Source organism: Neolamprologus brichardi, chromosome 1, assembly GCF_056152115.1.
Source record: "Neolamprologus brichardi isolate AB-2024 chromosome 1, ASM5615211v1, whole genome shotgun sequence".
Taxonomy (NCBI): domain Eukaryota; kingdom Metazoa; phylum Chordata; class Actinopteri; order Cichliformes; family Cichlidae; genus Neolamprologus; species Neolamprologus brichardi.
Genome location: NC_142104.1, coordinates 23,948,908 through 23,973,721, shown reverse-complemented (window position 1 = coordinate 23,973,721; position 24,814 = coordinate 23,948,908). Strand labels below are relative to the sequence as shown.

The following is a 24,814-nucleotide window of genomic DNA, read 5'->3' as shown; positions in this document are numbered from 1 at the left end:
TTTTTGACTTCTCAAAGCTGGAACTTTGCAAAAACCTGCACGGTCTGTAACACCATACCCAGATGTATTAGGAATTCATGTTAAACCTGTAGAAGCTGGTATTTTTCTAACTTTTAAAGTTAAGAGACAATTTTACATTAACTTGAACACCACCGTGAGTTCAAATCAGTCCACGTATCATTTATTGCGATAGTAAGTAGTCTAAAAAAAGTGGAGACACATGGGGCCAAGGGGGGAACCAAGGCCAATACAGGATTTATGCTTGGCTTGAAGGCATCTTGGCAGAGAGCTCCCAAGTTTGTGTTGTTTCAATTAATGCCTGCTGTTAGGCAGTCAACAACTGTAACCCCTGCATAAGGAGGAAGAAAAAAGAGAGAGACCAGCAATAACAACATGAAACATGCCTGAATGGAGGACATCAGCATTACGTGCATTAAAAAGCTTTTAATAATTCTGTATACGCCTTTTAATTAGTAATTAAAGGGATGATCACCATGTTTCCTCAAGAGGTCAAAGCTCAAGCAGCACTTTTATTTCTTGATTGTTTACGTCTCCTGCAATCACCTGCTTTTGCAGATGAAAATGAGGTCTCGTCTATTTTAAAAAGCGACGCGTGTAACGTGGAACATGTCCATGTTGTGCCTGCTTTTCCTGCAATGCCCTCAACTGCTTCACCACAGATGGGAGGTAACAGGATCAGCCTGGCATGCAGCCCCCGTGTATCCAGCCCCTGAGAAAAGAAGCGAGCTTCAGTAATATAAACCTCAGTTAGACCACCCTCAGTTGCATGAAGTACCACCTCCCCACCCTCCAGTTTCACCTATCGTCCAGCTAAATCCACTCACATCCTAAAACACGAACTCCATCCAGGACCTTGGGGTGCTTTGACACATTAATAGAAAGTATGCAGTGGTTAAGTCATTGCCCGGTTGTGCTACCAATGCCAAGCAGCCTTATTTGGATAAAAGATGGGAGTTTTTAAGCTCGATGACAGGCACCACAAGTCCACATTAATCTTCAGCTGTTGAGTATTTGTTTTTCTTAATGGTGGCTGTGACATTTACTGACACCAGCTTAGATAGCTGCTTTGTTAAACAGATCTTCACCTGTCCTCTACCTCCGCAGCCAAACTGCGCATATGCTCTGAGCTGGCCGAAAGACGAGGAAAGACCGGACAGAAATGAGCCAAGATGTGTCGGAAGATTTGGAATCAAAAATTAGGTATCAGATTTTATAGGTCACATGAATAGAAAGTAACGGGAACCTTCCTTTTCCAAAGCAGCTAATAAAGCTCATTGGGGAGTTTCCAAAACACAAAAAATGTGTGCCTAGTATGTACTGCCCAGTATGGTTGTGATCTTTCATTTGACCTCCTGAAGTTGTTTGCTGGTGAAAAATTACCTGCAATTCACTGTAAACTTAAAAAAAATAAAAATAAATGTTTAAGGTTTAATATTTCATGTTTTTGGGTGCAGGAGAAGAACCCAGAATCACCACCACCAGCCTGATACAAGACCATGCTGCAAAGCTGTTCATGCCAAATTCTCATCTCACCATCCAGCAGAAATGCAACTCATCAAACCAGGAAACATTTTCTTCTGTTGCCTGACAGGAGTGGCACTCAGTGTGATTTCCACTGCTTCAAGGTTTGATGTGCTGTGCATTCAGAGATGCTCTTCTGCATATGCTGGTTGTAATAAGTGGTTATTGGACTTTCATCAGACCTCTAACATCAACAAAGCATTTTGACCCAGAGAACTGCTGCTCAGGTTATTTTCTATTTTTCAGTAGGTTCACTTGTCCGTGTCTGCAACCTATATGCTTTCAGTCACTGCCATGTAGTTGGCTGATGAGATATTTATGTTAACAGGCTCGTTGAACAGTGTACATAATTAAGTGGCTGATGAATGTGTGCCATGATAAAAAAAAAATCATCCTGTTCTTAGCAGCTTCTAAAATGATTTAAATACAACCTCAGGAGAAAAACATCACACAACACACTCAACTGTTAATTATTAAACAAAAATGAAGCCAAAATGCAGAAGCAATGAGGAAATATTAAGTACACCTTGTGATTCGGTAGCTTGTAGAGCCAACTGACCCAGTTTGGGCGTCAGCTGTCAGACGGCCTCACCTTTGACTCTCGTATACTTTGGTATCGACCAATCGACCATGACTGCTGAAAACCAAGCCAAGGTGTATGTGCTGATATACTGTATTTGGTTTTCACCAAATATGGGGCAGGGCACTACGGGCACACACCTTGGTTTCATCTGTTCAAAGGACATTGTTCATGAAGTCTTGTGGTTCGTTCATACCCAGATTTGCAAACCTAAGCTATGTTATCAGGCTTTCTCCTGCAGTTCTTTCAAACAAACCATACTTCTTCAGTCTTTTTTAAATTGTACTTTCATGAACTTCAACATTAAACATGCCAGCTGAGGCCTGTAGAACCACCTTGGCTTATTTGCAGTCTCACACACACACACACAAGGTGCAGCCCCTTTCATATAGTCTTGATGAGTTCATATTTTTATTTAAATTTTCAAAGAAATAACTTTCATAGCAGCTAATTTTCAATCTAAAACAGTTTAAAATAGAAAACATTAAAAACAAAAACAAAAAAAGGAGGTAAAGGTTGCAGTTTTCTATCATTTAATCCCAAAAATATAAAGCCTGACCCGTGATAGAGAACAAGTTGCATCCCCCTTCCTCATGGTCCCCAGAAGATATTTTATACAAGAACCATTAGTGTGTGTAATTTTATTAACCTTTAAATAGTCTGAGACACAGATGTGTGCTTCTCCAGTCCTTCCAGCAGTGATAAACCCTGATTGCACTGCACACATGAAGTCACATACCAAAAGACCTCTTATTGAAAATCTACTGAGTTGTCAGAAACATTATTTCCCACATCACCAGTGCTGTGAGAAGACTGGATATGAGCAATGTGACCCTCAGAGGCACGACTAAGCAAAAACACAAACACACACAGTAAACCCATCCAGTTCCTTCAATGTTTAGCAGCCTCTCTGAGGTCCTTGGTCGTGCCGTCCCTCCTCCAGGCCCGGTACAGCTTGATACTCAGACTGGGAAGGTCGTACAGCTCCTCTAAGTGAAAACGCTGCCGGAAGCGATCCACGAAGCTGTTCTCCGGATCCAGGCGAAAACGCATAGCCCACAAGATCTGAGTGTTTTCCTGGCACAGGTATTCAAAGGTGTCCATCAGCTCCTGCAGGTAAGGGTGGGCGTACACCACATCAGCTGCCAGGATGTAGTCAAAGCGATGAGTGGCACATGGGAAACGCTGATCCAACTCCTGACCCCAGATCAGCTCAGTGACCTGAAAGCAGAGGTGGGTGGGTTGATTTACACACACACACTTTCAATCTTTAACTCTTATGGTGATACTCCGGAATGTGATGCTTTAAAATATAAAACCCACTAGAGGGGTGTACTTGCACCGGCCCTTGGTGTTACGCGTCACATTGTACTGGAGATTCCCTAACACATCAGGTAGGTCAGTGGAGGTCACCTTAGCACCTGGAGAGACAGTAAAAGTAAAATTGAGGAATAACTATGGAGGAAGAGAAAAATAACTTAACAAGATTAAATCTAATCACTGACTTGTGTGAGTACCTAACAGGCTGGACACGATGGTGACAAGCCCAGTTCCAGCTCCCAGTTCGATCACATTTTTGTCCAGCAGGTTGTATTTGTCTTGGTTGTTCTCCAAGAAGTGACAGAGCACCATGGCCTGTTAAAGGGAATCAAGTATATATTTTTTAAGTGACAGGGATAAAAATTATGAGCATACATCACATCTAAACTCAAGGACAATTTTTGGGCTCACTGAGGGCCAGAGCACAGCTCCATAGAGGTCTGTGGACTCTTTGATGAGGATCTCCAGACCAGAAAAGACGTATCCCTCCCAGACCTCGGGACCAGTAACAGGCGGGTGAAACTGCCGTGCCATTATGGCGCTGGCTAGTTCTGCATCCACAGTAGGACCTGCTTTGCAGGCATCTACAGAAGAGGCAGATATCATAATAACTGTGTTTATATAGAGATACTTCACAGTAAGGGAAAGCAGGATCATCAGACATGATGGACAAATTTTAGGTAAATTCTCTGATCTCATGTGTCTTTCTACACTAGGATTACAACAACAATTCCAAAAAAGATGAAATGCTTTGTAAAAATCCCCCAAACTCATATTGTATTCACAGTAGAACATAGAAAACATTTTAATGTTTTTTTTTAGTAACATTGAACTATTCCATGAAAAATATTAGCTAATTTTGAATTTGAAAGCTACGGTACGGAGCCCCGTACGGAGCCCCGCAAGGGACATGGGAGAAAAAAAATTACGATGAACTTTTGCGAGATCCCGAGTTAGTTTTGCGAGATCTCGCAAAAGTCCGTCTTAATTTTTTTCTCCCATGTCCCTTGCGGGGCTCCGTACCGTACCGTAGAAAGCAGCATCACGTCTCAGAAAAGTGTGAATGGAGGCAACAAAAGGCTGGAAAAGCAAGTGGTACTAATAAGAAATAGATGGTGGGACATTTTGCGACTAATTAGGTGAATTTGCAACATGTTAGAAACTTTCTTAGAAAAGAAGTAAAGACGGGCAGATCACTGATTGGCAAAAAAAAAGTGTCTGCAAATTTCAGACTAATGTTCCTAACATAAAATTGTGAGGACTTATCTCATATCTCATCAGTGCAACATAATATTATCAAAAAAAAAAGTCTGAAATCTGGAGAAATCTCTGTGCGCAGGGATCAAGACTGCAAAGGCAGTACTGTGCTGGACAGTACCCTCCAGGAAATGCTAGTTTTGTTAAAGGTCACTGGTATCTGACCATGTGTTGCAATATCCTCTTCTATGGAAATAAGGCTGCTGTGAGGTCTATTTTTTGTCATTTCCAGTGTGTTTGGTTTTTTTTGTGACTGGTCTTTGACACAAATTACTCTTAGATGCATCCGCTTTAGCCCCGTGACCTGAAATCCCATGTTACACCTTACACATTACACATTTTTTAACCCATGAAATGAAAGCGAAGGGACAGAACAAAATCACTTGAATTACAATATATTTAAACCTTTCTTTTGTCCAATGACACACACACACACACACACACACACAAAAACATAAGCCAACTGCTCCATCTTTTATTCACTACAGAACTGTAGAAGCTCCAGCACAGGGTGGCTGTTCTATGTGTGCACCACTGTGGCAGAGTGGGAGCAGAAATCCTACACTTTCATCTCACAGACAATAATACAACAATAAGCAGAACTGCTGAAGTACTGGAGGGTTTGTTTTTTTTTTTTACTTTTAGCATCTCAGCTCATAATGCCTCTCTGATCCTGCTGCATTTGTTTGTTTGTAACTCCAGCCGGTGAGCCACATCTATTCAGAGCGTCTGACCCACAATTTTAGTTATGCAATGCTACTTTAGAGAAAAGGTCAGGGGAGCCCACCGAGCCACAATACAAAGGTTGAGTGAGGACAGGGAGAGCTCAATTTAGAGCTCTGTGTGTGTAAATAGTAAGCAGATGTATCAGCAAAGCCACACGTCTTCCACGGTCAGATATCAGATTTATACTCGGTGCCACAATGCCAGCATTTATCATGTATTCTCTATATGCTTTTTAATGACTCACCTTTGTGTCTGTTTTTGGGATCCTCCATGGTCTTGGGTTGCTGTGTCTCCATGACTAAGGGAAGAAACAGGACAGGAATGTCCAACGCAGGAGATCTGATAGCAGCCAAAGCAGTCCTTGGTTTATAATCAAGGCTGAAGTCTTTTGAATTTGGGTCACTGTGGATCCTGATCCCTAGGATTGTTAACGATTGCCTTCTGTGGTTTTAAGTTATACACAAACAAAGTGTTTTCCAATTTCTTGTCCAGGACTCCCAAACCGAGGCTCACTGTACCCGATATCTCAAGCGCTTTCTGGGCATGCTTGAACTCCCAGTGCATGAAGCAGTAACAGTGACTGACAGCAACAGCTGCACCGCCGGCTACTGAACCGGAGCTGGAGAGGGAAGTGGAATAGAAATCTTTGATCTTATTCCAACAATTTAACTTGCAAGATAGTGAAGTTTCTCATCTGTGCAAAAGTTTAAACATGTTCGTTTTTTCAAGTCAGGGTAGGCAGAAGTGATAGCACGGATAAAAAGAAGCTGAAATAAGACCTGAAAGAAGGAGTTTGAAAACCTGCATCTGTCTCAGTTTCATTGTTGACACACGAGGGCGACAAATGACAGGTGAACATGTACCATATCTCATAAATTTAATGCAAAATGAACTCATTGTGGTCACACAAACATCTACAAGCAGGAAAATAATTTTCTATTAATAGTTCATAGCAGTTTTTAACAAAATTCATGTTTCATAAAATGGAAACCCTGAGTTTATCAGACATGTAGATGTCAGACATTTGGGAGTACATATCAAAGTCCTCATGTCTTCTTCCCCCTGCCTTTTCCTCTCATGCTTCCTCTCCCTCTCGTGCTTTTCGCTCCGCGTCCTCTCCGGCTCCCCTCGAACACAGATCGGGCTGTAACCATAGCAACTCCAGGACCACCGTCGCTGTCCTCACCAGAGCTACTGCTGCTCATCCTGGTTCTCTTAGGTGAAGTTTTATTAGACTGAGGAACAGACTTTACTGAGAGGGAGTCATGACTGGTGCTACTGCTATCTCTGAGAGCTGTAAGAGGAGATTCATCAGTCATCTCTGAACCTAAAAAGCCTCCTCCTGCCACAGATCTCCTCACATCTTTCTCCTCTCCTCCTTTATCCTGACTCCCTTTCTTAGACTTAGACAGGGAATGCGTATCGTCCTCACTGTCATCCTCTTCCTCCTCGGCTCCTCCTTCCCTATCTTTTCGCTTCAAGCAGGTGACCGCTCGGCGGAGTCGCTGACTGCGGATCGCCTGCTTCTCACGTTGCTCCATGCGGAAGAACGAGTCTATCCGCAGCTGAGTCTAAACCAAAGCAGACAAGACATGAACGGTAGAAGGCTACAAGCCAGTTTAATTTATTCTTTCTATTATTGATTTTTCAAAAGTTACACAGTCTAACTGGAGACATTTAACCCCTGAGACCCAGGTGGTTGTTTGATATCCACGGGTTTGAATTTACAGCATATTAGTACTGTTTAAGACTAAGATTAAGTAATGCTAGCGTGCTTACTGTTTTTAGCTCGATATGTAACCGTTCATTATTCTGATTCCTGCTATGTCAGCAATCAATAAACGTTAGCTAATAAAACATTTAGGCAATTATTTATTTTAGTTAACATATCTTAGCTAAGCTAACTTTTTTGATAACATGCCAAACTATAACCAACTATCTGCACTGTTTATTGTATCTTTAGGTTTTAGCTTAACATTTAGCTAAACATTTTAGCCATTTTATGCTGTGTTTAACAATAATAATAAATTTTATTTGTGTTTCAAAACATTCTGGGACACCTTAAAATCAATTAAATAACAAAATCACAGTATGAATAAAATTGTTGATATGCATTTTAAAATATAAGGAGCTATCACAAACAACACCTAAGGTCATAAACTATTAGGAAAAGAGATTTAACAATTGTCAATGCATAGAGAGAATTTATAACATTTATCGAGAACAGTTTTGGTTCCTACCAGAAGAGCCTCTGTTTTGTCACAGTTTAAGAAACGAGAGATGAAGGTGGGCGGCCGAACTAGGCTCAGTTGACAGATAAACCTGAGCGTCATCAGCATAAAAATGAAAATGTAGCTAAATTTTCTAATGTGACCTAATGGTAAAACATAAATAATAAATAGAAAGGGCCTAAGACAGAGCCCTGGGGAACACCACTGACAAGCTTGTGATCTGAAATGTATTTTTCCTTCTAGCTACCCATTACAATTGATAGCCTTCAGCTAACCATTTAACTGTTTACTCATTACTTTTAACTTGCAAATATTCAACCATTATGTTTAGCCTATCACTAAATTTCTTCTCACTTGAGGTTACTGAAAACTGATCTTTGGAGAAGCTATTTCCCGAGTGAAGACTTCAAGAAACTGTTTACATGTGGAAAAAGAACGCAAAGATTTTGTTTTGCATTTTCAAAGGTGTGCGCCTCTCTCTCCTTTTTTGACATTGGCCTCCGTGCCAGGTTATTGTTGCTTTGACATGCTCACACGTGAATGTAACCTGGTTACCTGCTGGGTGTTGAGCTGCTTGATCACAGGCTGAAGAGTCTCCTCTGTTTTCCGACTGCTCCAGCCAAAACGACTCAGGCAGAATGTAAAGCGCTTGTTAAGAAATATTCATACATTCAGGAAAAGCAGGCAAACACATTCCCACAAACAGAGAAAGGATATTCTTTGATCATGTCCAGCTGTGGGCGTCCCCAGCTGAAGGAGCTGTCTGACTGGTCAATAGTGGGGTGCAGGTAAGCCTGAGCCACCACAGGGTTGGGGAAACCAGGCTGCAGTTTCAGATCCCTCAGCTTCTTCTTAACTTTTGTGTCCCGAGAATCAGACACCAGGCGCTTTTTCTCTTGAGCCTCTGACCACCAGTTACTACAGTTAAATTAAAAAAAAAATAAAAAAACAAAGGCAACAACAATAATTTACTCATGGTGTTTTTTAGCACACAACCCAATCCTAAAAAATATGTAAATGCAAAAAAAATAATAAAATGCAATGATTTGCAAATCTTATATGATAACATTATTCACAGTAGAACATTAAAAAAATGAGAAAAATATTGGCTCAATTTGAATTTGATGGTGGCAGCATGCTTGAAAAAAAAAAAAAAAATTGGCACAGGGACATGTTTGACTCCAATGACTCCCACCCCCTCCCTAACACACTGGACAATCTGAAGAGCAGTTTCAGAAACAGGTTCTTTCAACCTCGCTGTCTGAAGGAACATTATACAGGAGGTCATTTCTTCCTGTTGCTAGACTCTTTAATTCATCCACTTGGGTCCAAAAGATCACAGACATCCAGTACTGATTGTTGTCTTTGTCTCTTGCGCACAGAAGCAATCTCACCCACCTGAACTGTATCAGTGGCTCCAGCCCTGGTCCTGGAAACTCATTCAGTATCTCCATGCCAGTCACGTAGCCGACCCCTGGCACACCCTCCGTGTAGTCACTTCCAAGCAGGTAAGCCAGATTTATCATTTTAGTCCTGTCCAGACCTGATGGAGGCGAGATTACAGGTTGTTAAGTAAACAGGAAAAATAAAGAAAAGGACAGCACTCTAAGCAATAAGACTGTGCTGACAGCCTGTTACACAAACACTTCTCACTCATATGTACAATATTAGCTCATGAAATTCTTGTTGTGATGTGCCATCTTAGCACTATTACAACACTCCCATAAAATATGACACCATTGCAGCTGCAACCACCAATAAAACTAAATCAATCATGCAAGGAGCCATGTGGGTCGGTGTGCTGGTTTAAGAGAAAATAACTATAATGTGCCCATGAAAGAACATGACTGCTGTGTTTCCACAGCAGTCATGTATGTAGATTTAATACATTTGATTGGAAGCAGGCTTGAATTCCATCCTTTGATATATATTTTTTATATAACTGCACACACACACACACACATACACACACACAGCAGCTTCACTGACTGAGCTGGCTCTGCAGGTCGCTGTACTGGTAATGTTCGACATATTTGTCCTGGCTGAAGAAGTTCTTGTAAACGTGACGTCCTCCGAACAGCCACACGTCCGAGTCGTCTGTGATGGTCCCGTGGGTGTGGTCGGCCCAATCGAGCGCCGCACACTGAGCCTCGGCCTCCATCGGAGCCACCAGATATGGGACGCCGAACAGCCGCAGCAGCTCCTGGTTTCAAACGGTCATTACTCACAAAGTACAATAAGACGATGTAGAGCGTTCTCAGTATCAGAGTTGGCGTTTACGTCTCATTATGTCCTGAGATGTGTTAAAGGACTCTGATCTTAAAATTACAACCCTTTCAGCTCAACAGGCTGCGGATGTTTCCGTGGTCATCTGAGAGATACTTCTGCTCTTAGCAGCTGATTACAGGAGCAGCTGACAGGATTAAAAACAGATCGCACACACTGAGCTTTTACCTTAGTGTGAATTTTATGAAGGAGAAAATGCTGACAGCATTTGGCTTTCAGGGGTGTGAGCGAGCCAGCAGACGCACAGCAAAGACTGTGAGGTAGCAATGACTCTGGGAATGTCTGGCAGAGGTGATGCTGGGAAACGTATCCCTTGCTGGGAGTTAACACCTGCTCTGATCTGTCAGATCCGCTGTCAGCGCATTAATCTATTTACATGCTGGTTTCTATTTTTTCTAATTAAAGTGTACACATCAACTTTTTAAAAAAATATATATACTTGTTTACGGTTTGCGTGTGGCTGTATGTGCTGATGTGATTTCTCTCTCACCTGGCTCTCCAGGTACATCTGCCCGGTGACTGTGTTGGCCATTCTCTCCTGCTGCTGTTTCTGCTCCCTCAGGTTGCTCTGCTCCACCTTCAGGGAGCTTTCCAGGGCCTCCAGCTCATCCTGCAGAACAAAATCACACTTTTGCATGTCAACCTGCTCCTTATAGTCTTGTTTCTGTTTATGCTGAATAATGCTTGACGTGCAAAACAACAACAAATAATTATAGATAAACCAGAAAGTCTGAAACCGTCATTTCTTCACAAGCAGTAATGGATATAGCTGATAAGAAATCAAAGTACAGACAGAGAAATGACGTGGGTGTTACTTTTGAGTTGCAAAACTGGTCATGAATCATCGAATGAGTGTTTGCTTAATAATATTAATACGAAAGGGTGTTAGTTGAGTATTCTCTGAACATCTGGTCTTTCCTCAGGAGACAAATCAACACCAGTTCGGTAAAACTTACTTACACGACCATCTCAAGTTAATGGACTGGGTTTGGGGATATGCCCATCATAATAATTCCTTTTTTTAATGATCTGACAGTTCGATCTGAAGTGATCAGTATGATCTGAGTTGTTCTCTGTTAAAATATAAAAAAAATACCAGTCTTCTGAAAATTTCAGCACTGAAGAGCCCAAAAACGAGAACTTAGTTTCACATAAGAAGAAATTTTTTTTTTTTTTTTTTTTACATCTTTGAAAAAACTGGTTCATCGCAAAGACAAAACTCCTAAACACAGACTTAACAACGTGGTGTATGCTGTACAGTGTAGCGAGGAATGCTCAGACCTCTACATTGGAGAGACCAAACAGCCACTTCATAAACCTATGGCACAACATAGAAGAGCCACCTCGACAGAACAAGACTCAGCTGTCTATCTGCATCTAAAGGACAAAGGTCTCTCTTTTGAGGACACCTGTGTTCACATTTTGGACAGAGAGGACAGATGGTTTGAAAGAGGAGTGAAAGAAGCCATCTATGTCCACTGTGAGCGACCATCTTTGAACAGAGGTGGTGGTTTATGACACCAACTGTCTGCCATCTATAATCCAGTTTTGAAATCCCTTCCCAGATGCCTTAATGCCCACTCACATCCTGGGCCATCTGACCCGAAATCACATGATAGGGTGGAGCTAGGCTTCACAGCGGGTTCACCCGAAACCCTGGTTGATTGTGACCTACACCCGTTTTCACACCTTGACTTGCGTGATTAGATAGAGGATAAACAGGGGGTTCCTGATCCCCTTGTAAAACATCTTCAAGTTCTTGTCCCTTCCTTGTGACCTTCAGATAACTTGGTTTGACCAATTGAAAATGGTCAAACCAAATAGGACTTAAATCTGGGACTCTGCACCTTTTGACCTTAGAACTGAAGAAGGTTCGCGGGTGAGAGATGAAACGTCTTCAAGCAACTTAAAGAAGTCCAGACACTTTTCTTTCCAAGCTTCTTAGACTACGATGACCTGGATGACTGAGAATCTTCACAGACACAGAGCTGATAAGAAATCAAAGTACAGACATGATGTACGTGTTATTTTTGAGTTGCAAAACCTTGGTCATGAATCATCGAATGAGTGTTTGCTTAATAATATTAATACGAAAGGGTGTTAGTTGAGTATCCTCCCAACATCTGGTCTTTCCTCAGGAGACAAATCAACACCAGTTCGGTAAAACTTACTTACACGACCAGCTCAAGTTAATGGACTGGGTTTGGGAATATGCCCATCATTTTTTAATGATCTGACAGTTCGATCTGAAGTGGTCAGTATGATCTGAGTTGATCTCTGTTAAAATATCAAAAAAATACCAGTCTTCTGAAGATTTCAGCACTGAAGAGCCCAAAAATGAGCCCTTAGTTTCACATAAGAAGAAAAAAGAAGAATTTTTTTACATCTTAGAAGAAAGTAGGCCACGTGTGACAATATTTGTAGCACCGCTTGAGTACTAATGGATCATCAAGATGACTAATTTTCTGTCTATCAGAGATCAGTAAACTGCAGAATTACAGAAACTTACAACATCAAAGTGTTCCCATTCATTGATGGCTGGAGCTGATCTGGATTCTGTCTCCGTTTCCTCTTTCATCTCATTCTGCGCCTTTGTTTCTGCTTCTTCCTCTGAGTTCAGAGCAACAGTTGAGGAAATTTCTGCTAAACTTTCCTCTGAGTTTCCTTCCTCCTTTGCGTCATCTTTATGGACTTTATCTGGATGTGCTTTCTCTCCAGTTATCACGAGGGAATCATCTGCAGTCTCCTCTTTTGAGTCGTCTTCTGAGACCTCAATGAAGCTCTCTGAGAAAACAGGGAAAGAGCAGACTGAGACGACCTTTGCATTCTCATAAGAGAAAATGTGGCGTTATTTCTAACTGCAGTGAATATGTTCTGGGACCACGCGTATATGTGGAAAGCATCAACAACAATAGAGGATCAGGCTGGGTCGCAAAGCGGCTTGCAGCAGACACCTAATGTGTCGGCAAGCAAAGGCGGCTTAATAATGTGCCTTATGGCAGATTTACCAACTAGATCAGCTGAGCCACCATCTGGCTTTTGCTGATGTATCAGGGCTGCACGACCTGAACAAACGCTAACACTGTTAGACCAAGCATGGGGTAACTGGCATAATTATACTTTAAAATCTGGTTAACACAACATTAAGCGACTGGTTTTCCTTGATGGCTGAACCTACTCTGTAAGCTAGATAATTTAATCTTTACCCAAGGCACAGGACCAATTTGTAGGATGTCTATTTGACGTCCTATATGCAGCCCTGTTCTTATATTATCCATACAGTGATCGGTTTTGTTCTGAGAAGTCAGGCTTTTCAGAAACCAACAAGTCTCAGTTCAAAATTTTATATTAACATGTAAAACCCTCTGCTTATTTAAACCTGTAAATCTGACATCTGGAAGCACAAACACACTACAGATTTAACACATTTTGAATGACTGCAATGTGAAAGACACCATTTCTGTACCTTCTGACTCGCTTTCCTCGCTGCTCTCTGACTTCACTTCATATCCATTTTTCTCTGGAGCTTCGGTGAACTGCTCTAAGAGTGCGGTGGGTCTTCCAGAGAGCTGAGGAGAGAGGTTTGTAGATACTGGGTTTTGACTGTTTGCAGCAGCAGCAGCATCCTGACGTGTGCGCTCTGGTTCTCGTCTATTATCTTGTTCTTGTTTCTCTACTTGTGCCCGACAGCTTGTCTTTATATCCTCACACAGCTCTGCTTTCCTCATCTTATCTTCTGAGCTGATCTCCTTTGCTGCTAATCGAAGTGCTTTATTTCTCTCTCCAATCAATTCTTCCATCTCGTCTTCAGAGCTGCTATCTAACAACCTGTCTTTGTCACGTAAACTTTGCCCCGTGAGCTTCATATCAAGGTCTTTTTCTTTGAGTGAAGGTTCGGCCTCTTCCTCCGAGCTGCTGGTGACCGCTCTTGGGGCACGATGATGAATATTTGTTTGATTGGTGGGCGAACTACTCTTAAATTCAGCAGCTCCACCTTCATCCTCAGCCAGAACCTGTTGGATTGCCAGCAGTGTGCGTGGAGACATGCTGCCACCATCCGTCTTAACCCGGTAGGACTTCTCCTCGTCGGAGCTGTCGTTAATCGCAGCCTGGATAGCTCTGAATGTCCGAGGTGAGGGCGGTGAGGCGTCTCCATCAGACGGTTTTGATGCTGAGGGTTTGGAGTCGCCTGAGGAGGTAGCTTGCGCTTTATCTTCTTCCTCACAGACAGGACGCCAAAGAGGCTCAGGTTTGTCTTTGGGCCGTCTTTGACAGCCTGACAGGGAGCTCCCAGCCCAGGGTGCAGCTGCAGGTTGGCTCTCGGGGGCTGTCTCACTCTTTTTGGTGCCTATGAAGGTAAAGTGGAGTGCAGTTTTATAAACTAACACAGAGGCAAGCTTGTACTTTTTCATTTCAGCCTTCTGATATGTTAAAAGAAAAGTAAAACACAATGATCCACCAATAAAAATCTGATAAAAAGAACTACACCATGATGTTTTTGAACAAAAAACTGTTTAAAATATGAACTTACAGTGGGGCAAAAAAGTATTTAGTCAGCCACCGATTGTGCAAGTTTCCCCACTTAAAATGATGACAGAGGTCAGTAATTTGCACCAGAGGTACACTTCAACTGTGAGAGACAGAATGTGAAAAAAAAAAATCCATGAATTCACATGGTAGGATTTGTAAAGAATTTATTCGTAAATCAGGGTGGAAAATAAGTATTTGGTCAATAACAAAAATACAACTCAATACTTTGTAACATAACCTTTGTTGGCAATAACAGAGGTCAAACGTTTACTATAGGTCTTTACCAGGTTTGCACACACAGTAGCTGGTATTTTGGCCCATTCCTCCATGCAGATCTTCTCAAGAGCAGTGATGTTTTGGGGCTGTCGCCGAGCAACACGGACTTTCAACTCCCGCCACAGATTTTCTATGGGGTTGAGGTCTGGAGACTGGCTAGGCCACTCCAGGACTTTCAAATGCTTCTTACGGAGCCACTCCTTTGTTGCCCGGGCGGTGTGTTTTGGATCATTGTCATGTTGGAAGACCCAGCCTCGTTTCATCTTCAAAGTTCTCACTGATGGAAGGAGGTTTTGGCTCAAAATCTCACGATACTTGGCCCCATTCATTCTGTCCTTAACACGGATCAGTCATCCTGTCCCCTTGGCAGAAAAACAGCCCCATAGCATGATGTTTCCACCCCCATGCTTCACAGTAGGTACGGTGTTCTTGGGATGCAACTCAGTATTCTTCTTCCTCCAAACACGACGAGTTGAGTTTATACCAAAAAGTTCTACTTTGGTTTCATCTGACCACATGACATTCTCCCAATCCTCTGCTGTATCATCCATGTGCTCTCTGGCAAACTTCAGACGGGCCTGGACATGCACTGGCTTCAGCAGCGGAACACGTCTGGCACTGCGGGATTTGATTCCCTGCCGTTGTAGTGTGTTACTGATGGTGACCTTTGTTACTTTGGTCCCAGCTCTCTGCAGGTCATTCACCAGGTCCCCCCGTGTGGTTCTGGGATCTTTGCTCACCGTTCTCATGATCATTTTGACCCCACGGGATGAGATCTTGCGTGGAGCCCCAGATCGAGGGAGATTATCAGTGGTCTTGTATGTCTTCCATTTTCTGATGATTGCTCCCACAGTTGATTTTTTCACACCAAGCTGCTTGCCTATTGTAGATTCACTCTTCCCAGTCTGGTGCAGGTCTACAATTCTTTTCCTGGTGTCCTTCGAAAGCTCTTTGGTCTTGGCCATGGCGGAGTTTGGAGTCTGACTGGTTGAGGCTGTGGACAGGTGTCTTTTATACAGATGATGAGGTCAAACAGGTGCCATTCATACAGGTAACGAGTGGGGGACAGAAAAGCTTCTTACAGAAGACGTTACAGGTCTGTGAGAGCCAGGGATTTTCCTTGTTTGAGGTGACCAAATACTTATTTTCCACCCTGATTTACGAATAAATTCTTTACAAATCCTACCATGTGAATTCATGGATTTTTTTTTCACATTCTGTCTCTCACAGTTGAAGTGTACCTCTGGTGCAAATTACTGACCTCTGTCATCATTTTAAGTGGGGGAACTTGCACAATCGGTGGCTGACTAAATACTTTTTTGCCCCACTGTATATGAACATTACTTGTCTTCCAATGAACCTTTTCCATTTTCTAAATGAATGTTCAGACATTTAAATGTGATTCGGAAAAGAAATCTGTGGCACTGATTATCTATTTTCCAGACAGTAGTGCAACAATCCACTGACTGCCTCACCTTTGATAAGGATATAGTGAGAATGGTCTTCTGACACCAGCCGCTGTGCCTCCACGCTTTGCTGAGCTCCGTCCTGCTGGCAGACATCTGGAGCACTGCCCGCGCTCCGGTGGTTCATCTCCTTCTCCACACCCTCCAGACGCTGGTTCAGCCGGTTCCTCTGCAGCAGGCCAGCCAGCTGGTACTGTGAAAAGTCTCCGGACCGCTGAGAGAGTGAAGAAGCGTCAGGAGACACTGAAGCATGAGTGAGGAGTTATCCAGACCAAACTATTTTCATTTTAAAACATTTCAAAATAAAAAAGCATTAGCAATAACTGTAGCCTGCGAGTGAGATGTACCTCTGGAGGTTTGTGAAACATGGTCCGCCGTCTTTTGGAAAACTCTTTCATGTCTTTGAGGATCTCATGTTTCATTTCAGGAGGCAGGCTGGCAAAGTCCTCTGAGTTGATGTCCATTGAGTTGGGGTCTTCACACACTTCTCCCTGAGACATGAAGAACAAACTCACTTTAGTCAGTGAGGACAGTTATACAATAAACTTAAAGACAGTTACACATATGTGAACAGAGACACAAGGCGATGAATTTTACTGGATATATAAAGAAGAGTTTGTAAAGGAAAAATTGCAAAAATATGTTAACATTTTGGGGAGATGATACCAATTTGGTGCACTTCAGAGTGCAATGACACCATTTTACCTGATACATGTAATAACTATCAACCATTTCCTCCTCCTCCTCTCTTTCTTCCTCCTCCTCTGAGCTGTAAATGCAACAGGAAAACATTCAGACATGTGTTATTGCACACTATGTTTGATATGGCACTAAATAAAGACAACCATGCATTTTACTAATTGCTCCTTGGTTCATATGAACTGTTTGGTTATCTGAGAGAAGAGGCCATGAAAACAAAAAGTTTCTAGTTGTGTATATGAAGCCATTTGCTTTCACAAAGCATCTGACCCTCCTGGCATGTCCACACATGTGGAGGAAAAGAGCTTTCCAGCATTCTGTTTACCCAGAAAAGACCTTGGATTGATTCTGACTAACTTATGTATGCAAGCAAGTGAACAGTAACCTGCTTTTGGCTTTCTCCTCTGCGGGTGGCAGTGCTGGAAGAACATACATGTCATCCACCTCATTTCTCCTCACGCTGGAGAGGCTGGGGAGAGGTTCCTTACTGGGAAGTAGGAAAGAAATGTGCGTTACTTTCAGGCCAAAGCCCTGACACTATAATGACTCCAGAAGGAGAACAGAGGTATTTTTATTTTGTTGATATCATTGAAGAACAGGAGGGTAAACATGGGAGGAACTATTTACTGCTGGTTTAGGGATGCTCCCTCTGTCCCTCACCTGTGGTCTCCAAGTGCAGCTTTGATAGCCTGTCTCTTCAAGAATGTTTTGAGCAGTTTCTCATTGGTGTTTCTGGACTCGCGAGTCAGCTCCTCCTTCCTTTGCCTCCTCAGAGCCTGCAGGAGGAAAACAAGGTTAAAATGAAGACGCTAAGCAGGAATCGCTTGCCTGCTACACACACGCATGCACGCGGGCACACAGACTTACAAGGGTCTGCTTCTTCAGCAGCGGTGCATCCCCATCAAACACAAAGACTGGCCTGATGCGGAAGAACAGTAGCTTACAGATGCGGTGGAAGAGAGTGAGCAGGTGGGCGTTCTGGACGCTGTTGCCGTCACGGTCCCTCACCCCTTTCACCGCCTGGTTCAGCCATATACTGATGTCTGAGGGGGGCTCTGGTTAAGGTTTCCGCTATGACTGAAGTTAGTAAAACCTACACACTGCTGAGACAGAAGAAGCAAACAGTGGTGGACAGATCAAAGATAAATACAGCATTTCTAACTGAGGATACCAACAGCAAGGATCTTTCCCTCCAGTGTCTCGGGGTTGATGGGTTTCCCTGTGCTCTCCAATAGCCTCCACAGTCCGTGCACTCCCATGGTTAGCAGTCCAATTAATGTGTTAAAAACTGAAACATACCGCCACAATGCCACAGTGCGCTATGAGCACTGAGCATTTGTCCTGAAACCCCTGGAGCAGAAAAAGGGGATCCCTTTTTAACATTTGTTGCAACTGTATTTTCATCCGGAAAGCAATTATTCCCTTCGTATGAAGGTTCCGGGCTCGGGGCGGGAGGGGTATCAATACTCTGTTACACCAGCGGTTTATCGCTGCATCTATTTTGGACCATAAATCAGCTGAGGCTTAAGATGTTAGATGTCTACATGTTAGCAGAATGATAGATAAACCGATCTGAGATCAGTGTGTTGTGACGTTGAGGGGAGTAATTGGGTGGAATAGTTCCTGGGTTACATCTGACAGGCTACGTGCGACCTGCGCTACTTTTTCGACAAAAACGATTATTTTGTAGATAATGTAACAGCTATTCAAGTTTAGGATTACATAAAAAAATCGTGGCTTAATATTTACGCAGTTATTTCCATCTGGCGAGGGGGGTTAGAAAGGTGTATTGCTGGTTTAACAGGAAGTTTTGCCTGAGAGGTATAAATCAGGGTAAAAATCTCGCACGAAACTCGCGAGAGGCCAACTGTGTCCGGTGGCAAAACAAACAGCCTGGGGCTTACGGCTAGTTGAGCGAGGAGGATTCTACCCGGTATGTTATCCAGTTATATCTGTGAGCTCACTAGAAACGATACCAAATACACAGAAAAGCGTCTTGTATACTCATTATGACACAGCTAATGCTAATATAAAGCGAAGTTGTTTATCATTGACGCTGCTCTGCAATCGGCTAACGTTAGCACAGTTAGCTTCCTAACAAGTTACCGTTATCACGTTACGTTATCAGAGCCTCAGCTGTTAACCCTGACCTTTGACTGGCGGTCTTCTTTAATCATTGGATTCTACAGGTGTTAAAAATATTTCACTTTCCCCATTGTTGTTATTACAGGGCGAAGAGCCACCTGAGACGTCATCAAGACGTGGATTTCACCCAAACAGACTACCTTTCACACCAACACCGCCTCCACCATGACTGCTGCTGTTAGAGGTACGTGTGATTTCTTTGTGCTCTAGTGTCCACATTTTACACACGGGTATTTGTAAAGTCAGCGGAAGTAAACTTGACCAAGAGTTGATGGAAGTCTGTCTTTTTATCGTCTTCATGCGTTTCTTGTGCTGTTTGGTGTTTGCGGAGCTTCTGTTTTAGTGAAACATAAACAAAGCTGACACACATAAGGATTAAAGCTTTACAACATTGTTAGGCATATGTATTCCACTGCACTGCCCGCATGTTAGAGGAATCGGACTCAAAGTGTGATCACAATTCTTGTTCCTTTTTATCTTCCAGATTCTGCCAGTGTGCCTGTCCGAGGTCCTGGCGATGGCATGGAAACTGAAAAACCGCCAGCCATCCTGGAGGTTAACACAGATACACTTCCACCAGGTCCATCTGAAGTTCCCCTCGTGAAAGTAGCTAGTCCAAAGCACAGCCCCAAATCTACCCATCCAGCACCTCCCGCTGCCCCGCAACCGCTCGGAGTGCTCCACCTTGGGAAAGTAACTCGAGAGGCCTGCACAGAGGTGGAGGCTGTGAGGATCATGGTCCCACGTGCTGCTATTAGCCGGAGCAGCCGCACAGGAGCCACTGAGGCGAAAGGGGAGACTGGGCAACAGGCTGAGGAGCAGGGGTTGCCTTCGCTGCATTTGGTGGAGGACTGGAGAGGACAGCTGGTGAAGCTGCAGAACTCTGAGCGCAGGCTACTGCAGGACAAAGAAGGCCTGTCCAATCAGCTCCGTGTGCAAACAGAGGTGAGGCTGCAATGAAACTGACACGCATTATTTAAATATCAGACACACTGAGGACCCTTGGTGAGCACAACAAAAATGTAACTAATATGGTTTGTAATTCTTAAAGCTTTTTTTCTTTTTAATGACAAAGTTCTTTACAATACGAAGGGAGAAGACAGTTCAACTTGTGTTTTCAGTTGTAAAAGGAGCTTTTATCAAATTTGTGCGCTAGGTGAACCGTGAGCTAAAGAAGCTGCTGGTGGCGTCGGTGGGTGACGACCTTCAGTACCACTTTGAGCGCCTGTCACGGGAGAAAAATCAGCTGATTTTGGAGAACGAGGCTCTGGGCAGGAGTCTGGCACACACTGCAGAGCAACTAGAGCGAATGAGTATCCAGTGTGACGTTTGGAGGAGCAAGTTCCTGGCCAGCAGGTAATGGACACTATAATTCAGTGGAAGATAAATTAAAAAATGTATGTGTGTGTGTGTGTGTGTGTATGTATGTATGTATGTATGTATATATATATATATATATATATATATATATATATATATATATATATATATATATATATATATATATATATATATAATCTGTATTTTGCTGAATAAACTTGAATTTGTGTTGACTCCTCAGAGTCATGGCAGAGGAACTAACGAATGCCAGAGCAGCTCTGCAGAGACAGACCAGAGAGGCACAAGGAGCAATTCAGGACCTGCTGTTGGAGAGAGAGGAGTTCTCCAGGGACATGATGCTCACCCACAGGTAAGATTGTGACTCACATGTAGGAATTAAATAAACTGGAGTGTCTATTATAAGAACTCTAAACTTAAAGCATACTGGAACTCACAGCCACTGATGTTGGCGTGAATGATGGCAGTATGTGTTGACGTTACCTGTTTTTGTGTTTTCAGATCTCTGGAGCAGCTCCTGGTGTCTCTGCAGTGGGGCAGACAACAGACGTACTATCCCATCTCACAACCCCTAAGCACGGGAGAGCTGGCGGTGGCCAATCACAAGCTAGCAGACGCCATCAACGCCCACCTGCTGGGTAACAGCGGCGGCAGCAGCACCAATGCTGCAAAAAGCAGCAGCGCAGCAGCTGAGCAGCTCTGCAGCACACCGGCTGAGAAGATGGCAGAGAAGGTGAAGGTTTTACGTGTTTGTTTATGATAAATATCATATTTAATTTCTCACATTTGTAAGAAAATCCAGAAACTCACAGATGTCACTCACTTTCTGTCTCAGGTGCTGAAGAGTTTAGATCCCATTTCCTGCTCCGAAAACAAGGCTGAGTCTCCACTCAGTGTTTCCACCCCCTCAAACTTCCTCAATAGTAAGAAGAGCATTGGCAGGTTTCACCCTTACACCCGCTACGAGAACATTACGTTTAACTGCTGTGAGCGCTGTACAGGAGACATCCTGGTGCTGTAGAGGTCACAGAGATTACCACAAACATCGTTGGAGCTTATTTCAAAGGACTGAGTGTAGTCTGAGGGTTACTGGAGCTTTGTGTTTAGTTGGAACAGCAGCAGACAGTTGCTGCTCTCCTGGTTGTGGTTTTACCCTGACTGTTATTTTTACATTTCAGATGATGGTCTGAAATATATGGCTCTGTTTATTTTGTTACTTTTATTTGCTCTTTAACTGAATTCAGGAATCGTAACGCAATGATTAGACATTTCACTGGGATGTGACATCAAGGTGAGTCCGTGTTATGCGTTGAGCAGTGATGCAAACATGCACACTGGAAGGGATTCACAGCAGCGTGATGATCGGTGACCGTAGTCAGTGGCGATGGACAGAACCCAAGATCAGTTTTTCTCGACTTCCAGGCCAGCGACTAAAGTGACTACCTGTAAGAATGATTGACTTATTATCTGAAAGTATATGCATTTGGAGGTTACCTAGGCAACTGGAGCAGAGAATATATTTATTTTAAAAAAAGAAATGTGGAGATTAGTTGTTTCAAGCCAAACAGCTGGCACGGCTGCGATACCTTCTACAGAAGTTCTTGTGTAGATGAGTTAGTGAAACAACTTGATCAGCTGTTGCTGTCTTATTGTATGTTGTGACACAACACTTACCTACTTTATTGCACCCAGGTGTAACCATTGGATATGCTTGCATCTGTCCATTGCCAACCACTTTGGTTTGCAGAAATTCAGCTAACTCTTTAAAGTTTGTGCTTTTCTTTCTTCTGATCAGCTGCAGTGTTTTGCACCATCCTCATATTTATCACCGCACTGCATTTATGTAGTAAGAGAAATTATTGCCTTATTACTGAATGCAATTCTGAAGTAACTCGTCTATACAAGGCATTTTTAGAAGGTTTTAATTGCCACATTTTGACTCTCAAAATGTTCAAAAACATATTTTTCTTAATGTGGCACTAACACTCCTTCGGAGCCTCCAGTCTGTAGTGTGTTTGAGGGTGTGCTGAGTTTTATTTGCATATTCCAGCTGTAAGTTTGATCCTGAGACTTGAAAGTATCTTGTGTAAATACCCTCCAGTGAGCTGCTTCCACTGTGACTGTATATAAAGTGAATCAGGGTCCCTCCTATACTGCAGGAGCCACACTTCCTCTGTATAATGGTGCTACCTTATTTAGGAAAACACTGTATTAATATATTTTGTATATTTCATCATGTAAATGCATTAATATACATTCAGTGTTATGGAAGTGGAAAGATGGTACTACAAGAGCAAAAATGACCTTGACTCTTTTTTTTCTCTTCATTTAATCATGTCGTTTTTGTTTCGTCTATTATTATTTAAAAAGAAATGTATAAGGGCTGTATTTTTGCTTCAAAACACATTACAATAAAATAACTGGTAATCGATTGAAAATATGTAATTAAAACTGAGCTGTTTCATCATCTTTGCAGTAATAGTGATGGTTTCATCTGCAGTGAATGCACAACATGCAAATATCTGTACATCCTTTGTTTTTCTAAAATAAAGACCAAAGTAGTTTCTACTTTTGCATTGTTGTCATTAAAGCAGCATTTATTCACTTTCAATTTACATTTACAAAATAGCAAAAGTTATTTTTCTCACTCCTCATGCCACCACATCCTGTTCCTGCCTCCACTTTTTCTGGCTTCTATGTCACTCTTTAATGATGTCCGTACTTTGGTTCCAGCTGGTGTGTTTTCTCTGTCTCTTCCAGTGAACCCGGACTCTCTGTGCTCTTTGTTTTTAAATGTGTTTATATTTCTTTTCTCTCCTGACCTCTGTGGCCTGTCGCCATCATCTCTGGCTCTGTGTCTGGCAGTCTGCATCTGTTGTTGGTGGAAGCCGTCATGCTTCCTTTTAGGCACAAACTGTAACGCCTCATTCCATCTCCCTGTATCCTTGAAAGAGAGCATAATGCGGATCATCTGATCCAGAGTCAGATTTTTGGCTCCCATCTCCCAGTGGAGGAACTCATCGAGGGGTAAACGGGCTGTGGCCAGCTTCAGACGCTTTGCATTGGCCAGTGATAAGCCTTTCTGGATCGAGCGGTCCACTAGAGCTCCGATGATATAAACCTTTGAGTGGTCAAAGGTGCGGAGGACGTTGGGCGAGTCTGCAGTGAGGTACACGAGCTGTTCGCGGGGGAACAGGTCAACGTGCTGCCGCTCAGAGGTGGAGATGAGTAGGCGCTCCCAAGTCTCTGCACCGTACCGTTGGAGCAGCTCCTTCTTGTAGAGTCCATCTGGCTGCAGGTTGCAGAAGTGGAGATGGTAGGGCTCAGTGGCACGCCGGTTCAGCCCTTCAACATCCATCAGCTGGGACACCGTGTTTTCGATTTCCCGTCTGGACATGTGCGACTCATAGCTCATGTCAAACACCAGTGGCTGACCGAACACCATGGACTGAGCGGACTTCCACGCCAGCAGCTTGTCCAGAGAACGGTCCCAAAATTGAAGGAAGAGTGTGTTTTTCAACCTGGGTCCCCCCTCGCGCTCCCCTTCCTCTTCACCGCTCTCCAGTTCTCTTCTCTCCATCAAAGATGCTTCTCTCTTGGCTGCCTTCTGCTGCTGCTTCTCCTTACGGGCCTTTTTGTGACGCTCCCTGATAGCCAGGTACTTCAGGTACTTCTTCCTGGAAGACTTGGTGGTGAGCTTCGCCAGTGTCTCCACCTCCTCATTAGTCATCTCTTCAGGTACAAGCTTTCCAGCTTGCTGCCACATTGCAACCAGATCCCGCATTGCCTCCAGAGAAGACCCGTCCTTTGAATCATCTCCTGGCTCTTTCAGGTTCTCATCATCATCACTTTCCTCTGCTTCATCTTGAACCTGCTTCTCATCAAATGCAGCCTGGGATCTCATCACAGACTTCCACCTGTCCAGATCTAGAGCCTCTGTTTCCTGGGTTTTACCTGCTTTCGTCTGTGCATCATCTTTCCCCGCTGGGCTGATAGCACTGAGGAGGCGGATGGACACCGCGATGGACGCTCTGTGCCTGCTGGCCCTGCTGTTGCTGGTATTAAAACTGCACACTTGCCTCCCGAAAGCGCAGAATGGCACAGAATGAGCGCATTTCCAGAAAACAGCACAGCCTCTGGGAGTGAAGAGCCGCAGCAACATCGCAACAAATGAAACGAAACAAGAGCTGCTTAGAAAAAACCAGGAGAGCCAGACTGTTTTTACAGAAGCGCTTCTCCCAGACTCCCGCTGTTATTCAAGTGTTACAAGTAACGGCAACATCTCACTCAGAGTCCAGAACGCTCTCAGAGGTGTGCTCACATGTGTTGACGGCCAGGCTTCTCAAACACTAGGGAAGAAGGTCACGGTGTCACACTATAATGTGACGTAGAGGAAACAACGAGGTGGCACAGCATCG

The 24,814-nt window shown here is 43.3% G+C and overlaps 4 protein-coding genes and 1 long non-coding RNA gene across 6 annotated transcripts; 2 read left to right on the top strand and 3 right to left on the bottom strand.

Moving 5' to 3' along the window:
- Positions 1 to 809: 809 nt before the first annotated feature.
- LOC102776912 (uncharacterized) lies at positions 810 to 2,448 on the top strand. The gene is made up of 3 exons (XR_436537.3): positions 810 to 1,023; positions 1,126 to 1,221; positions 1,476 to 2,448. It is a non-coding gene; the product is annotated as an uncharacterized LOC102776912 (long non-coding RNA).
- On the bottom strand, positions 2,085 to 5,982 carry mettl21e (methyltransferase like 21e). Of its 2 annotated transcripts, none has more exons than XM_087839581.1 (5): positions 5,670 to 5,982; positions 3,854 to 4,026; positions 3,628 to 3,757; positions 3,446 to 3,543; positions 2,085 to 3,343 (listed from the first exon to the last, which is right to left on the bottom strand). In XM_087839581.1, the coding sequence occupies exons 1-5, from the start codon at positions 5,719 to 5,721 to the stop codon at positions 3,014 to 3,016; spliced, it is 783 nt and encodes a 260-aa protein (XP_087695707.1). In that variant the 5' UTR covers positions 5,722 to 5,982; the 3' UTR covers positions 2,085 to 3,013. The 2 variants fall into 2 exon arrangements, with proteins under 2 accessions (XP_087695707.1, XP_087695708.1); XM_087839582.1 differs by having other exon boundaries at positions 2,088 to 3,343; positions 3,640 to 3,757.
- Positions 5,983 to 6,163: 181 nt separating this feature from the next.
- Positions 6,164 to 19,121, bottom strand: ercc5 (excision repair cross-complementation group 5). Its single transcript, XM_006780332.3, has 15 exons — positions 18,085 to 19,121; positions 17,781 to 17,956; positions 17,574 to 17,689; positions 17,299 to 17,400; positions 16,920 to 16,983; positions 16,562 to 16,705; positions 16,224 to 16,428; positions 13,409 to 14,290; positions 12,452 to 12,726; positions 10,433 to 10,552; positions 9,646 to 9,859; positions 9,055 to 9,199; positions 8,374 to 8,574; positions 8,212 to 8,296; positions 6,164 to 6,996 (listed from the first exon to the last, which is right to left on the bottom strand). Exons 1-15 carry the CDS (start codon positions 18,170 to 18,172, stop codon positions 6,472 to 6,474), a joined length of 3,342 nt encoding a protein of 1,113 aa, XP_006780395.3. The 5' UTR covers positions 18,173 to 19,121; the 3' UTR covers positions 6,164 to 6,471.
- On the top strand, positions 18,376 to 22,875 carry blzf1 (basic leucine zipper nuclear factor 1). The gene is made up of 7 exons (XM_006780333.3): positions 18,376 to 18,846; positions 19,144 to 19,242; positions 19,543 to 20,003; positions 20,215 to 20,414; positions 20,620 to 20,748; positions 20,898 to 21,129; positions 21,232 to 22,875. The coding sequence occupies exons 2-7, from the start codon at positions 19,224 to 19,226 to the stop codon at positions 21,415 to 21,417; spliced, it is 1,227 nt and encodes a 408-aa protein (XP_006780396.2). The 5' UTR covers positions 18,376 to 18,846; positions 19,144 to 19,223; the 3' UTR covers positions 21,418 to 22,875.
- On the bottom strand, positions 22,699 to 24,758 carry trmt10c (tRNA methyltransferase 10C, mitochondrial RNase P subunit). The gene has a single exon (XM_006780334.2). It carries the CDS (start codon positions 24,556 to 24,558, stop codon positions 23,041 to 23,043), a length of 1,518 nt encoding a protein of 505 aa, XP_006780397.1. The 5' UTR covers positions 24,559 to 24,758; the 3' UTR covers positions 22,699 to 23,040.
- Between the last annotated feature and the right edge of the window lie 56 nt (positions 24,759 to 24,814).